This window comes from Carcharhinus amblyrhynchos, chromosome 6 (assembly GCF_965287045.1).
Source record: "Carcharhinus amblyrhynchos chromosome 6, sCarAmb.v2.hapA, whole genome shotgun sequence".
In the NCBI taxonomy this organism is placed as follows: Eukaryota; Metazoa; Chordata; class Chondrichthyes; order Carcharhiniformes; family Carcharhinidae; genus Carcharhinus; species Carcharhinus amblyrhynchos.
This window is the reverse complement of record NC_137329.1, coordinates 52,808,752-52,824,583: the sequence shown is the minus strand read 5'-3', so window position 1 is coordinate 52,824,583 and position 15,832 is coordinate 52,808,752. Positions and strand designations below refer to the sequence as shown.

The 15,832-nt window shown below is 42.6% G+C and overlaps 1 protein-coding gene across 1 annotated transcript in view; it reads left to right on the top strand.

Annotated features, from left to right (window-relative positions):
• Nucleotides 1–15,832, top strand: part of LOC145344334 (transient receptor potential cation channel subfamily M member 5-like) — a 46,786-nt gene that overhangs the window by 1,853 nt on the left and 29,101 nt on the right. The window contains exons 3-9 of the mRNA XM_080191463.1: nucleotides 1,378–1,480; nucleotides 1,595–1,713; nucleotides 5,234–5,602; nucleotides 9,068–9,208; nucleotides 13,326–13,449; nucleotides 14,167–14,312; nucleotides 15,057–15,169. Of these exons, the coding sequence (XP_080047589.1) occupies nucleotides 1,378–1,480; nucleotides 1,595–1,713; nucleotides 5,234–5,602; nucleotides 9,068–9,208; nucleotides 13,326–13,449; nucleotides 14,167–14,312; nucleotides 15,057–15,169 (1,115 nt within the window). The remainder of the gene's footprint in view (nucleotides 1–1,377; nucleotides 1,481–1,594; nucleotides 1,714–5,233; nucleotides 5,603–9,067; nucleotides 9,209–13,325; nucleotides 13,450–14,166; nucleotides 14,313–15,056; nucleotides 15,170–15,832) is intronic.

Here is a 15,832-nt window from a genome sequence, read left to right as displayed (position 1 = left end):
CAGTTATTACGTATTCTAGTTTGTTTCACAATTTAAAATCCATTGTTTACTAAGTTCTTCATCGCCCAATGTTTCATACTTTGGCTAGGCATCCATATTTTTGATTGCACTCATGTGAACCTTAGAATGTTTTTATTGGTATAATTATTAATTAATATACTTTGTTAGTTATTGAAATCTCTTGTAGATAAAGAGAAGTTACTGGATAAAAATGAGAATGAGCAAATTACTCCAATTGATCAAGAGTAGATTGTAGTTTATTCTGTCTGTAGGAAACACATGATTCTTGGTGGACAATGTTTGTCAAAGAATTGAAACAATGACAAAAAATGGATAACCTTAGTGGTTATGTTAGTGGACAAGTAATTCAAAGGCCTTGAAGGAGCAACACATGCTGGCCAACCTCACGTGCATCCCATGAAAGTGTAATTTTTAAAAATTAAATTGTAAGATCGAATTGTGATTCACTAATACTCTTTGGGAGGAATCTTACTTGGACTGTGCCTATACATCACACGATCCCACAACATATGATTGCCTCATAACTGTCCTCTGAAGTGGACTAGCAAGCCATTTAGTTCAAGAAGGCAGCTCATCATCATCTTCTCAGTGGCTGGGGATTTTCACAATAACTGGATTGCAGTGTTAGTGTAAGCCTACTTGTGAAACTAATAAATAAACTTTACAATGAGAGTGGCACAGTGGTTAGTGCTGCTGCCTCACAGCACCAGGGACCTGTGTTCAGTTCCAGGCCTTGGGTCACTGTCTGTGTGGAGTTTTCATGCTCTCCCTGTGTCACCATGGATTTCCTCCTGGTTTCCTCCCACAGTCCAAAGAAGGGTAGGTTAGGTGGATTAGCTATGGTAAATGCACAAGATTATGGGGATAGGGCAGGGGGAGGGTAAACCTGGATAAGATGCTTTTTTTGGAGAGTTAGTTCAGATGAGCAATTGGCCTCCTTTTGCACTGTCAGCATTCTACAATTCTAATATGGGGTGGACTGTAAATGGTTGTGACACCCAAATCCTATAAGTAAATATGCCATTCTTGCAGCATTTCAGCTCTACAGGAATTGTCCTTTTCTTCACCAGCAAAACTTTCTGCTTCACCCTGAATCTTATGATGTCTGCAGTTTAAGAGCTCTGTCTTGTGCAATATCCTCCATTCGTTATGATTTTATTCTATCCTGAATTCAAAGGAGGGATTTATTCATTAATGAACCATTGTATAAACTGCAGAATGTTCATAAATATCAGTCCTCTTTAACGTGAGATATATAAAACTTGATTCACACGATTTAATAATTTTGCGTACCTTAATTTAAATATATATTCCTGCCTGAATCAAAAATGATGGAAAACTTTGGATTATTTTTAGATTCAAAGCATTTTGGCCAAAGATTACATTTTAACAATACACGACTCCGAACAGGAGAGCTCCGAGGAATTAGACACCATTCTCCTGAAAGCCCTTGTCAAAGGTAGGGAGATATTTATTAAGTCTACATTCTGGCACACACATGAACATGTAAATGTAAAATGTTACATTAAATGCAGATATCATGTGCACAATGATTATCTTTCCCTCCCCCTAGCATGTAAAAGTCAAACTCAAGAAGCCCAGGAGTATCTGGATGAATTGAAACTTGCCGTTGCCTGGAACAGGGTGGATATTGCCAAGAGTGAGATCTTCAATGGTGATGTGGTGTGGACGGTAAGATGTGGAACTGATTTCAGTAGGCCTAGGTGGAAGAGGAAGGAATGAGGGCATGAGATTCTCCTATTCATGTTAGCAGTGAGGTGGATTCCATATCTGTGGCCTTTGACATTTTTCTCTACTCATTCTTGGGACAGGGGCGTCATTGGCTAGCCAGCATTTATTGCCCATCCCTAGTTGCCCTTGAACTGAGAGGCTTGCTTGGCCATTTCAGAGGGCAGTTGAGATTCAACCACATTGCTGTGGCTCTGCTGTCACATGTAGACCAAACCAGGTAAAATGGCAGATTTATCTCTCAAAAGGACATTAGTGAATCAGATGGGTTTTTCCTATAATCGGCAATGGTTTGATGGCCATCAGTAGATTCTTAATTCCAGATTTTTCTTTAACTGAATTCAGATTTCACCATCTATCAAGGCAGGATTCGAACCCAGGTCCCCAGAGTATTTGCTAAGTGATAACACCACTAGGCCATCGCGTCCCCACTTGGGCAACTTTGTATCAGGTTGCAATTTCCTCCGGGGTCATAACCAAGTGGGGTGCTTCAGAGCAGTTTGATTTAAGGTAGGAAAAGAAAAAAATCTGTCAATCTGAAAAAAACTGCTTGAATGATCAGGAATAAGAGTGAAACAAGTGAATACTTTATTTGGGAAAAGACATTTTGACAGTATCAACGTGATTGAAAGGTTTATTGAAATCTTAGTATGTTTCCATAACAACCATAGAGGAGTTACACTACAGAAGGTGGCCATTTGGCCCATCTTGTTCCTGCCAGCCCCAAAGACATCAAAGTGTCCTTCCTAATCCCATTGAATTCCCATTGGTCAAATACTGAATTTATAAAGAAAAAAGAGTAACCTCCAAAAAGTCTGTTCTTTCATTTTTTTTCTGAACAGATTCTTCCAAACATCCTGCTCCCATACTTGTAGCTTCCCTGCTTCACATATCCAGCAGCATGCCTCTTGGTCCAGGATCTTTGAGTCTTACTCAGACTGTGGGCCCAATTTTACCAAAAATTCACGCCCGTTTTTGGGCGCAAAATCGCGGTAAATTCAGACATCGGGCCTTTAACGCGATCTACACCCGAGTCTGAGTTGATCGTGGCTTTACCGACACCTGATTCCACGCCTGAAATGGGCAGCCTGACGATTTAAATACATTAGCATTCATTTAAATCGACTTAATGAACCGCGGGCCCACTTCTACCGCCAAATCCCACTTTAATGTCTTCGGGTCTGTTCTGGATCTGCGCTGTAAGCAACCTGCAAAATAAAAATCCGAAGCCAATTCCTATTCTGCAGGGGAACTTCCGGAGCTCATCGTTCGCAGACCCCCCCCAGAGGTAAGTCCCCCCGGCAGACCCACCTTCCCCCGAATCAGACTACCCTGGGAGGCAGGTCCCCCCGGCAGATCCCCTCCGGATCAGGCCCCCCTCTGCAGAGCACAGTCCCAACTTACCTTGCTTTCTAGCCTCCCTCCACCATCCTTCCCACCCGCAGTCTTTCAAGAGTCTGCAGCACCTTCCTGGCCTTCCACCAGAGGAGGGGGTGGACTCAGATGGATCTCTGGTTGTGGGTGGGCTCAGATGGATCTCTGGTTGTGGGGAGGGTGGACTTGGAAGAATCTTGCAAACTGAAAATAATGTAGCATCTTCTTTGTGCTGCCTAATTATCTATGGGAAAATTAACTAAATTACAGTGTCCTAGTGAGCAATTAGTGACTTGTATGTCCCTGTAGCCATGAGCCAGGTGCTCAAATGTTCAGAGTCATGTGGTGAAGTTGGAAGAATTGTCCCTGTGGTGGTACTTAACTGGCAATAAGATTCAAGGAGATTACTAAATCTGGGAAATCAACCAGAGTGAAAAGAAGTTTGTATTGGCAACTTTTCTCTCACATTCCATGGCAGATGTGCCCCTATTTATGAATGTAATTTGTACAGGCAATGTTGGGTGCAGCTAATCTGCCTCTCCCCCATCCATATTTTGAAATATTTTCCCAAGTTTTTGACTGTTGGGTTTTTAGTTCCTGCAATTATAATTTTGACATTATCTTCCAAAAGGGATTCCTCTAATTCTGTGCAATGCTCAGATGAAACAAGATGAAAGAAAGGATCCAAGGCTGCTCCAGAGGCAGATTAGCTGCACCCAATGTTGCCCATACAAATCACGTTCAAAAGTAGGGGCACATCTGCCATGGAATGTGAGAGAAGAGTTGCCAATACAAACTTCTTTTCACTCTGGTTGATTTCCCAGATTTAGTAATCTCCTTGAATCTTATTTCCAGTCAAGTTCCACCACATTCTTCCAAGTTACCACATGGCTCTGAACATTTGAGCACCTGGCTCATAGGTACAGGGACATCAACAATCCAGTTACAGATCACAAATGTATTATACAGGTCACTAATTGCTCACTAGGACACCGTAGTTTAATTACCTTTCCCATAGATAATTAGGCAGCACAAACCACATTATTTTCAGTTTGCAAGATTCTCCTAAGTCCCATCTCCCCACCCATTTTCTCTGCTGTTTCTCTCTTTCACGCCCAGACGCACTATTTCAGATTTTTTTCTAACTGCACATGCGCAGTTCAGAGCGCCGATCATTCCAGCAGCACTAAGCCCCACCCACAGTGCAGATCTGATTGCAGGCAGCAAGAAGCGTATGGGCGCACTGCACGGAGGATTCCAGGCTGGGATCCGTATTATACCCGGATCTGGCCCTTAGGCTGCAATTGGTAAAATCAGGCCCTGTGTGACCGGAATTTTACCACCCCTCCTGCCACGGGAATTGGAGTAGGTGAGGGGCCGACCATGGGAAGGTTCGTTGACCACGGGTGAGATTTTACAGTTTGGGACGAGCGAGGCCATAAAATCCTGCCCAGAGTCTAAAGCAAGGCCAGCTGCCCCTTCTTCTGTGTTCAGCTGTTAAAGCATATACCTGACTTTGAATGAGTCTTGGTTTGGGTCCCTGAACACATGCCAACCAGATCACATGGGTTTGTCATCTTGTAGGGTTCAGTGCCACCTCACAACATTCCTCCCATTCCATATTTTTTTAAATTCATTCATGGGATGGGGGCATTGCAGACTGGTCAGCATTTATTGCCCATCCCTGATGGCATTTAAGAGTCAACCACATTGCTGTGGGTCTGGAGTCACATGTAGGCCAGACCAGGTAAAGGTGACAAAGTCCCTTCCCTAAAGTACATTAGTGAACCAGATGGGTCCAGATAGAAGCAATTATCTACCCACCCCTTCCAATGGACAATGGTTTTATGGTCATCGTTTAATTTCAGATTCTTATTCAATTCCAATTTCACCATCTGCTGTGGTGGGATTTAAACCTGGGTCCCCAGGATCAATATAGTCCGGTGACAATACTACTACACCAGCGCTTTATCTTAAATTAAAAGAGACAGTTTAAAACATAACTATTTTCTAAGGTCTAGTGGTCATAACAATGTCCTCTAATCAGGGGGTCCTGTACACAAACGACATCATGTGCTGTGTCTTGTAGTTTGATGACCTGGAAGAAGTAATGATGGATGCTTTGGTGAATGACAAGCCAGAGTTTGTGCAGTTGTTCATTGACAATGGGATGAATATGTACGATTTCCTCACCTACGGCCGGCTCCAGGAGCTCTACTGTTCCATCCCGCAAAAGTGCCTCCTCTATGAACTCCTACTGAAGAAACTCGAGGAGCAGAGACTTACTATAACAGGCATGAACCACACTTTGCATCGTGACTCCCTGGAGAAGAGGCCCAAATTTACCCTGTATGAAGTGTCTAAGGTGCTGAAGGATTTCCTACATGATGCATGCAAGGGGATCTTCCAGGAATCCAGCCCCTCTCGCAAGCCCTTGGGTGTTAAAAAGTCAATAACAGTAAGTACAAGGCCCAGCGCTCAGGAGCTTGTTGTGACTGACAAGATTGACATTTATGACATATTCCCTTATTTCCTGAGAAAGATTGATTTACCAAGACACTTCAGAAGGCAGTTTAGAATCAAATGGGAGTGGAGTCACACCTAGATCACATTATATCCATCTAAGCCATTGGGAGGCATGATGGCACAGTGATTAGCAATGCTGCCTCACAGCGGCAGGGACTCAGGTTCAATTCCAGCCTTGGGTGACTGCCTGTGTGGAGTTTGCATGTTCTCCCCATGTCTGTGTGGGCCACACTCCAAAGATGTGCCGGTTAGGTTGATTGGCCATGCTCAATTGCCCCTCAATATCAGGGGGATTAGCAGGGTAAATACACGGGGTTATGGAGAATGGAGCTGGGTGGGATTGTTGTCAATACAGACTCAATGGGCCAAATGCACTTCAGGGATTCTATGATCTTTTCACACTGGGCAAAGGCTGCAACTTTTCATCCCTAAAGGATATGAATGAACCAGTTGGGTTTTTTTATGGTGCTTTGACAACTTTCCCAGTCAATTTAACTGATGTCAGTTTTTTATTCCTATTTTTTAAAATTGAATTTCAATTCAGGCTGGTATAGCAGGATTCAAACTCTTGTTCTGCAGAATTATTAGTCCAGGCCTCTGGATTACTAGCTCAGTACATAATTGTGACACAAACTGTATCCCTAAACAGGGCTTTAAATGTAGATTGAAAGTAGATGGGTCATGTCTCAAATCCAACTGCCCCAAAAACTGGGGTTATCTGAAAAGTGGATTTTTTAGAATATGGTGTGTTTCAATTTTAATTGAGCAAAATAATAAATAATTTACTTGGACAGTTTGGCTAGGCAGTGTAATAGTTCATTGTGGATCTAATTATCCCATTTGCCGCTCTGAGCATCATTGACCCCATCTGACCTGGCTTAACCCGAACCCCTGACCCACAGTCAGGAAGAATCCGAAATCCGGCAAGATTGAAATTTAGCCATCCCAAGGTTGCCAGTTTTGAGATGCTGTGCCTGTACGTTAAAAACACAGATATACCTACCCTGACTTGTCATTTTAAGAATGTGCCCGTTTACCTGTAGCCACCATTATGGTTAAGGTTTTAAAACGTTAAAACTTGTGCAACAGTAGTAACTAATATTGTATTCTGGTGCACTGCATCTGCATGTTTTTCTACACTTCAGTTAGCTGGTGCATTATGTATTTTTTTTCCCTCAATACTTGTTATATAAAATTGGAATTGGGGGAAAAATCATTTATGGTTTTAAAAGTCCAGGGGGTGGTGTTTTAGTGAAAGGGTGAAACAGGAACTAAATGGTCACTATTCTAACAAACATGTCTGTTTGAAAGACTGATTTAAGCAATCCTAATTTCTGATCTCCATTGAACTTGCCTGGAGGTAGGAGTCCACCACGTCCTCCTTTACCTCTCTGCTCTGCCTGTCCCCATGTCCTCCTCCTGTTTTAGACCAAATGGGACTCCTAGCAAGATGTCAACAGCCAAGCACTCTCATTTATAAAATTCCTTCAGTATAGAAGGAGGCCATTCGACCCAGCGAATCTGCACTGATCACAATCCCACCCAGGCCTTATGCCCATATCCCTACTTATTTACCCTATGACTGGCCAATCAACGTAACCCACACATCTTTGGATGTTGATTTCTAGAAGGTCTCCAATGAAGTAGAGTAGCCCTCAGAAAATTTTTGGAATATATGCTGTTCAAGTGTTGGTGAAGTTTACGCAAAGTGTTCCCAAAAGCTTCCCCATGTGTTTCAAAAGCTGTCTTAAAATCTCCAGCAGCAAGCAAAGAGTGAAAGATGAAACACCTTTGATTCAAAATCCTCAGCAACGACTTGCTTATTCCCACCTAGCTGCTTAGTGTTGGAAGCGATCATTAGGTCAAGTATTAGACATCCAAAATACATGCAAACTTGTGAATAATGCAGGCAGGCAATTTAAGTTGCACTCAGCCTTTTAACGATTCTCCAGGTGTTTGCTAGTGTAAATTTCAAATTCTTTACCAAAATGGCATCTGGCCCTTGATGTGGGCTAAGCCAACATTTCAGCTTGAGGTCACCTTTGAGGCTCTTTACAACCCGAGGAGCTGTCAAAAGTCGATCCCAATTCTAGTCAATAAATTTTGACTTATAGTTTGAAAAGTCAGATGATCTCAATATTTTACAGCTGATAGCACCTGAAAAATACTGAAATATAATTGATAAATTTCCTGAAATTACAGCACAGTAACTTATAAATTGGGCTGTCACACCCTCCTCATGCCCAACTGAAACATTTTGCTAAATTCTCCCCACCCCATCCTCAACTCTCCCATCCACTAAGGCCAATTTCCACCCTTAGTATTTGGGTGGGACTTCTGCAGGCTTGCCATTGGCCATTGGTGGGATCTTCCAATCCCGACAATGTCTACAGGGTTGTACATGCCCTGCACCTTCTGTGCCACCTGAGAATGTGCTGCAGGGGGTGGGGTGGTGCACCAAAGAGCCAGATCATTTTGGTCAATTTGTCGTACATAACCACAATCAAGGCACTTCTTGTCCACCCTACTGACAATCCTCCTTTGATGGCATCACATGCCCAATAATACGGTCACACCAGTTAAGATACTCCCTTTCCCACTGAGGTAGTTTTGTTCAACCCCTCACTGAGATAATGCCCCTCCCCCATCATAAGCTACCACACCCACTCCAAAAGGCACTTACTGTAGAGATAGAAGCAATTCTCTACCCACCCCCTTCAACTCATTCAATTGGGAACGCAAGGAAGGGTAAGTGTGGTGGTAGGGATGACAATCAAGTGTCATTGTACCAGAAGAGGGGCTAACGTAGAAAAGAAGATTCTTGCTTAGGAAGGTACAACAATTAGAAGCAGAATAGTAACAGCAGGATGAATTCTCTACCACACAAAGCTATGGCAGCCAAGTCACTGAACATATTTAGAAACTAGAATCAGGAGTAGGCCATTTGGCTCTTCAAACCTGCTCTGCCATTCATTATGATCATGGCTGAGCATCAAATTCAATATCCTGATCCCCCATCCTCTCATATCCCTTGATCGCTTTAGCCCCAAAAACTGTGTCTAATTTCTTCTTGAAATCACACAATGTTTTGGCCTTAACTACATTTGGTGGTAGTGAATTACACACATTCACCACGCTCTGGGTGAAGAAATTTCTCCTCATCTCAGTTCCAGATGGTTTACCTCATTTAAGAAGGAATTCGATGGGGTTTTAGACTCTAAAGCCATCAAGGAGTATGGGATTGAGATAGAAGATAGGATAGTGGAGCAAGCTCCAGGTGGCCTACTCCTTTTCCTATTTTCTATGTTTCTAATATCCTACCTACAAGGATATAAGTTTTGCTGAGACTGACAGTTGGCTTTGTATTCAAATATTCTAATCCAATATACTCTTTCAGGAACTGAATAGCAAATTACGTGGCCAGAGGTTGTTTACGATGCCTGATTTAAGTCAAAAGTTGGAAAACCCCTGGAGAGATCTCTTTCTGTGGGCAGTGTTGTTGAACCGACAAGAAATGGCGAACTACTTCTGGGAAATGGTAAGCAGCTTCTCCGTGAAATCTTGGCCTTGCTGTATTTCAAACCAGCACATTCAGTAAGGAGAGAGTTTATTATTAACTTACTAGGTACAAAATTGCCATGTTAAAATTTTGTCTCTGCACACAATCCCTGTTTACAATATTTTTGTCAATGTTTCACATTTCATATTCCCACTCCACATTTATGAGGTTTTGTGGTGCAGTGGTAGCCTCCCTGGCTTTGAACCAGAAGCTCTTCATTTGAGTGTCACCCTCAGGACTTGATGGCCAAGGAAGATGTGGTCATTGCGTGACCAAAATCCTACCTACAGGCCAATGATGGGCTGCTTCAGAAAAACAGCCAGCATAATTAAGGACCCCGCATATCCCAGACATTCTCTCTTCCACCACCTCCTGTCCAGAGAAAGATACAAAAGTCTGAGGTCATCTACCAACCGACTCAAAAATAGCTTCTTCCCTGCTGCCATCAGACTTTTGAATGAACCTACCTTATATTAAGCTAATTTTTCTCTACATCCTAGCTATTACTGTAATGCTAAACATTTATTTATTAATTGGTCACATATAAGGCTTACATTAACAGTGCAATGAACTTACTGTGAAATTTCCATAGTCGCCACAGCCTGGCGCCTGTTTGGGTCAATGCACCTAACCAGCACATCTTTCAGAATGTAGGAGGAAACCCACGCAGACACGGGGCGAACGTGCAAACTCCACACAGACAGTGACCCAAGCCGGGAATCAAACCTGGGTTCCTAGCACTATGAAGCAGCAGTGCTAACCACTGTACTACCGTGTCACTACATTCTGCACGCTCTACTTTCCTTCTCTATGAATGGCATGCTTTGTCTATAATGCATGCAAGAAACAATACTTTTCATTGTATACTAATATACGTGACAGTGTCCTTGTCAGCATGCTTGGTGTGGAGTAACACCTCACGAACTGCAAGCTCTGGCAATAGACTAGCGACTTGTTCCTGGAAAATCCTTGCTCTGGGAACAGGTGAAGATCTGCCTTGTTCACCGCAGAGTGTGGTAAGAAGGAAAAAGCAAAACACATTTATAATGAGGACAATATCAGGTAATTACAGCCTCCTGCCCATTTGTCACTTAGGCACCTTCAGTTTTGAGTCTCCCACCTCCAAAGATTTGCAGGTTAGGTTGATTGGTCATGCTAATTTGTCCCTTAGTGTCAGGGGGATTAGTAGGGTATATTGAGGGGTTACAGAGTTAGCGCCTGGGTGGGATTGCTGTCAGTGCAGGCTTAATGAGCCAACTGACCTCCTTCTGTACTGTAGTGAATCTATGATTCTCAACCTATATATACAGCAGTTGAATCCCTCTATTCCACATCCCTCTCCCTCTTAAGTAATGTATTTAACTATACGTTACTAATTACTGTACAAAGCAAGTGAATGCCCTGGAAATTTGCATAGAAGCTTCTCTCATTACATCACCATAACCTTATGGTAAGCATTGCAGAAACCCCATTTATGTGTGTGCACAAGATTGTGTGTGTAATAACATATTGTGCATGCATATGCATTACTGCCTGAGCGTGAGAATCCTAAGTGTGAGAATTTGAAGCACCGTATCAAAATATTACTTGGGTTAATTCAAAATAAAGTAAATCTTCTAGCATACTGCACCATTATATGAATCTCTATGTATTGGTGATCATGCTGGCCAGAACATCAGGAGGACTCACTGATGCTCTTTGAACAGTGGCACGGGATCTTTTACCTTCATCAGAAAAAGTAAATTGGACCTCTGTTTGACATCTTACCTGCAAGCAGGCATGTCAAACTGTGCAGCACTCTCTCAGTATTGCACTGCAGTGTCAGCCTAGCTAATGTGCTCAAGTTCCAGTCATTACTGTGCAGAAGGAGAGGCCACTCAGCCCATCGAGTTCATGCTGCCTTTCGGTAGACCAATCCGATCAGTCCCACTTTCCCTCTCTATCCTTGTCACACTGCATCTTTATTTCCCTCAAATGTCAATCCAATTTCTATTTAAAATCAATCTGCCTCCATTTCTCCACTTCCCTTTAGGCAGCAAGTTCGAGGTCATTATCATCTGTTACATAAAAATATTCCTCGTATTCTCTCTGTATCTCTTGCCAAAGGCCTTAAACCTGAGTCCTCACTCCTTGTACCATCTGCTTTTCTTTATCTCCCTTACATAAATCTATGTTAATCTATACATCCCTAACAAATCTCACCTCAATCTCCTATGCTCCAAGGAGAACCCTAGTGTCTCCACCCAACTTTATGACTAAAACCCATCATAGAGTCATACAGTGCAGAAGAGGCTCTTCGGCCCATTAAGTCTGCGCCGACACATTGGAAACACCTGAACTCCCACCTAATCCCATCTGCCAGCATTTGGCCCATAGCCCTGAATGTTATGATGCGCTAAGTGCTCATCCAGGTATTTTTTGAAAGATGTGAGGCAACCCACCTTTAACATCCTCCCAGACAGTGAATTCCAGACCATCCCACCCTCTGAGTAAAAAAAGTTTTTCTTCAAGTTCCCCCCAAACCTCCTGCCCTTCACCTTGAACCTGTGTCCCCTCATGGCTGATCCTTCAACTAAGGGGAACAGTTGCTCCTTATCCATCCTGTCCTTGTCCCTCGTAATCTTATACACCTCAATCAAGTCGCTCCTCAGTCTTCTCTGCTCCAACAAAAACAATCCAAGCCCACCCAACCTCTCTTCATAACTTGAATGTTCTGTCCCAGGCAGCATCCTGGTGAACCTTCCCTGCACCCCCTTCAGTGCAATCACATCCTTGCTATACCAGAACTGCACACAATATTCTAGCAGTGGCCTCACCCAAAGTTCTATACAACTTCAACACGACTTCCCTACTTTTGTAATCTGTGCCTCGATTGATAAAGGCAAGTGTCCCATATGCCTTTTTTACTACCCTACTGACATGCCCTTCCGTCTTCAGAGACTTGTGGACAAACACACCAAGATCCCTTTGGTCCACAGAACTTAACAATGCAGTAATAAATAACTAATGGTAAAATGATGGAGCGAGGTTTGAACTCGTAACCATGTGGCTCAGTTGAGTGCCATCATGAAACCAAGGATGTTATAGGTTGTTCTCTCCAACTATATTCTAAAATCATCAACAGGATCACCTTTTTTGCTTATCCCTTCATTGCATTTCCACATGGTGGCGCTAGTTCTCAAGTTCAATTTTTTTATTGCATTTATTCATTTTGGAATAAGCTTCATGATTAGTTTACAAGATAAAATGTTTGATAATGTCATTTGTTCAGTTCTACTCCAGTATATCCTTATGTTTTGGATGTAGGTCAGTTGCATGTTATGGTTGTAAAGCTATTCTGGATGTCCTGAGGGTTGTGAAAGGTGCTACATAAATGCAAGTCTTTTGCTTTCTGACACACTCTTGGTTGATAACCATTCAACTCTTGGTAACTTGTCTGTTATTACAATCTAGGCTTGTTGGAGCTGTTGTAGTTGGAAGTAAGTAACAAATCCAATGTTTAACAATTCATTAGCTAAAATAAAAACAAAGTGCTGAGAAAACCCAGCATGTCTGGCAGCATCTGTGGAGAGAGAAACAGAGTTAATGTTTCAGGCCCATTATGATTTAAGAACATTAACTTTAAGTTTTAAAGGTAAAGTTTATTTATTAGTATTACAGGTAGGCCTACCTTAACACTGCAATGAAGTTACTGTGAAAATCCCCTATAAGGTACGTGCCTCAGGCTGCAGCAATTAATTTACACACTGGTTTCCCATGCAGATTCGCATTGCACTCCCCTCTTCAATGACTGCCACAGGCTTTGATTTCTCCATCTTTGTTCACACATCCTTTATAATTCCCACTCTGACCCTTCACCACAACTTCCTAAACTCTCACTCTGGCTCTGTAGCACTGAGCTTCTTCTCTCTTTGATTTACCTGCCTGACTTCCTCCCTTATTAAGTTGCGTTAGCGGCAAAGCATCAATATAGCCTGTTGACACTTTATCTCTGTATTCAGCAAACTGTGACTCTGCTTTCATGTGGATTTAAGTTTTGATCTCACATGTTAGTCTTGCCCTTGAAATGTGCGAGTAACGTTTCCATTCCTCACAGGGTCCAGAAGCAGTACCCGCAGCACTGGCCGCGTGCAAGATTTTGAAAGAAATGGCTCATCTGGAATCGGACACCGAGACAGCTCGGAGCATGAAAAACGCAAAATATGATCAACTGGCACTAGGTACCATGAAACACACAACCCAAGGAGGGGGCCCGAGCAACATTCCTTCCAACAACGCTCAATGCATTGATCATGGTCCTGATCATAGGATATTTATGGAAGCTTAAGTTTATTTATTAGTGTCACAAGTAGGCATACATGAACACTGCAATGAAATTGCTGTGAAAATCCCCTAGTCGCCACCCTCCAAACCTGTTTGGGCACACTGAGGGAGAATTTAGCATGGCCAATGCACCTAATTAGCCTGTCTTTCGGGCTGTGGGAGGAAACCCATGCCGACGTGGGATAACGTGCAGACTCCACAAACTGTGACCCAAACTGGGAATCAAACCTGGGTCCCTGGCACTGTAAGGCAGCAGTGCCAAAGAGGACAATCAGTTCAGTTCATTTTATGATAAAAATGCTGGAAAACTCAGGATAGTGCCTGAGTTGCTGAATTTCTCCAGCATTTTGTTTTGTTCTGGTTTGCCTTTTAATAGTTTGAACCTGTAACAATGCCCCCCACCCCAAACATCCTTCTTCCATGCTATAAATGTATTTTTCACATACACCTTGTCTGTGTTGCTTACTATGGTATATCTCTAAGATTCTAGAAGGCCACTTCTCACACACCACCTTTCAAGACTGGAGAGTCCAAGTCCATCAGATGAAGAGTCCTGTCTATCTGTAATGCAGCTGAATGGAGCATTAATGGTCTGTTGTTTTCTCTGGTTCCAGACGTGTTTGGCCAGTGTTACACTAACTGTGAAGACAGAGCCTTCTGCTTGCTGATTCGCAAGACCAAGTACTGGAGCAAGACCACTTGCTTGCAGTTAGCCACTGAAGCAGATGCCAAGTCCTTCTTTGCACATGATGGTGTTCAGGTACTTGCTTCTGATGGTGTGGAAATAATTGTACTCGATCATTAAAATATGTGTGCCACTGAACTTGTTGTCTTGATGAACTGATCTATATAACTGAGCTGTCTCACCTTTAGTTCACATTCAAACATGGTTGGGGGTGTGGGTAGTGGGTGATCTTATTGGCTCATCACGCCAGTTGAACAGCATGGCGAGCTTGTAAGATCACAAAAGAGACAAAAAAAATTGAGTTTGTCCCCGATTTCTCACCTCTCGTAATGATACCGGCACTGGCACAAAGCTGATTTTAATACTTAAGCACTAATTTAGATGTTATCAATGAACCCAGGGCATAAAAGTCTGGGCTCATTTGCATTAACAGCCTGGACGGTGGAGATTGCAGGAGTAGTGGTGGAGGGGGAGGGGGGGTGGGTGCAGCATGATTGATGGGGGAGAGACAATATCCGAGGAAGCTGGGGAGTGACAATTTCATGTCCTTCAGCAGAAAAGTACCATGGTGTATTTTACTTGCAGACACCAGACATCTGGGGCCTCAGTTTAACATATCCAAAAGACAGCACCTCCAACAGTGCAGAGCTCCCTCAGTGCTGCTATCAGCATTCGTCTTTGTTCTCAAGCCCTGAGTGGGATTTGGAGACTGGAATGCCACCAACTGAGTCACAGCTGACATTCAGTAGGATCAATAAAATTAACTTTAACTTTAAGGCAGTAATCTCATTGTTTGTAACATTAGTTTCTGTATTTTAGGCACTGTTGACCAAAATCTGGTGGGGTGACATGTCAACTGATACTCCGATCTGGAAGTTGCTGTGTGGATTCTTGTGCCCTCTGCTGATATTTACCAATCTCATCAGCTTCAGGTAACACATCAGTGAGAAAACCTTCCAATCACTTGTATGTTATCTCAACAAGTCAAGACTTCTCAGTGCTTTACATTATAAATTACTTGTGAAGAGCTATAATTAATTTGGGAAAACTTTTCATTGCTATAACCTACTGTGATAAGAGCAAGGCCCAGTTTATTTACATTTTAGGTGGGATTGGTTGAAGGTGAAATATTTATCCTGAACCATCTTCATGGTGTCACTGAATCCTTGATGCAAATCATAAGAGAATAGATGAAGCATTTGGATATCTTATTAAATGATGGACAGTTCCCCGTAATGCAATATTCTTTCCAAATTGTACTGCAGTATCGGTTTCATTTATCAACTCAAATCCAGATCCACTGCCCAAGGGTGAGTGTTTTACCAACTGAATTCTGAAACACAAGTACATTAAGCTGACCACCACGACTGCCATTGTGGAAACTAAGTTACAACAACAAGGCAACTCCGTCAGCTTATTCTTAAACAAGGTCTCATTGAGGTCAGCAGTTGTGTATTCAGGAAAGAGACTAATCTAACCTTGTGTCAGTTCCATAAACACTGCAATCCTGGTTTTGGCCACAGAATGAAACAAAGACAAGTTACCATGAAAAGTACCAAAAAAAAACAAGATGTGTTGATATATTATGCAAATGA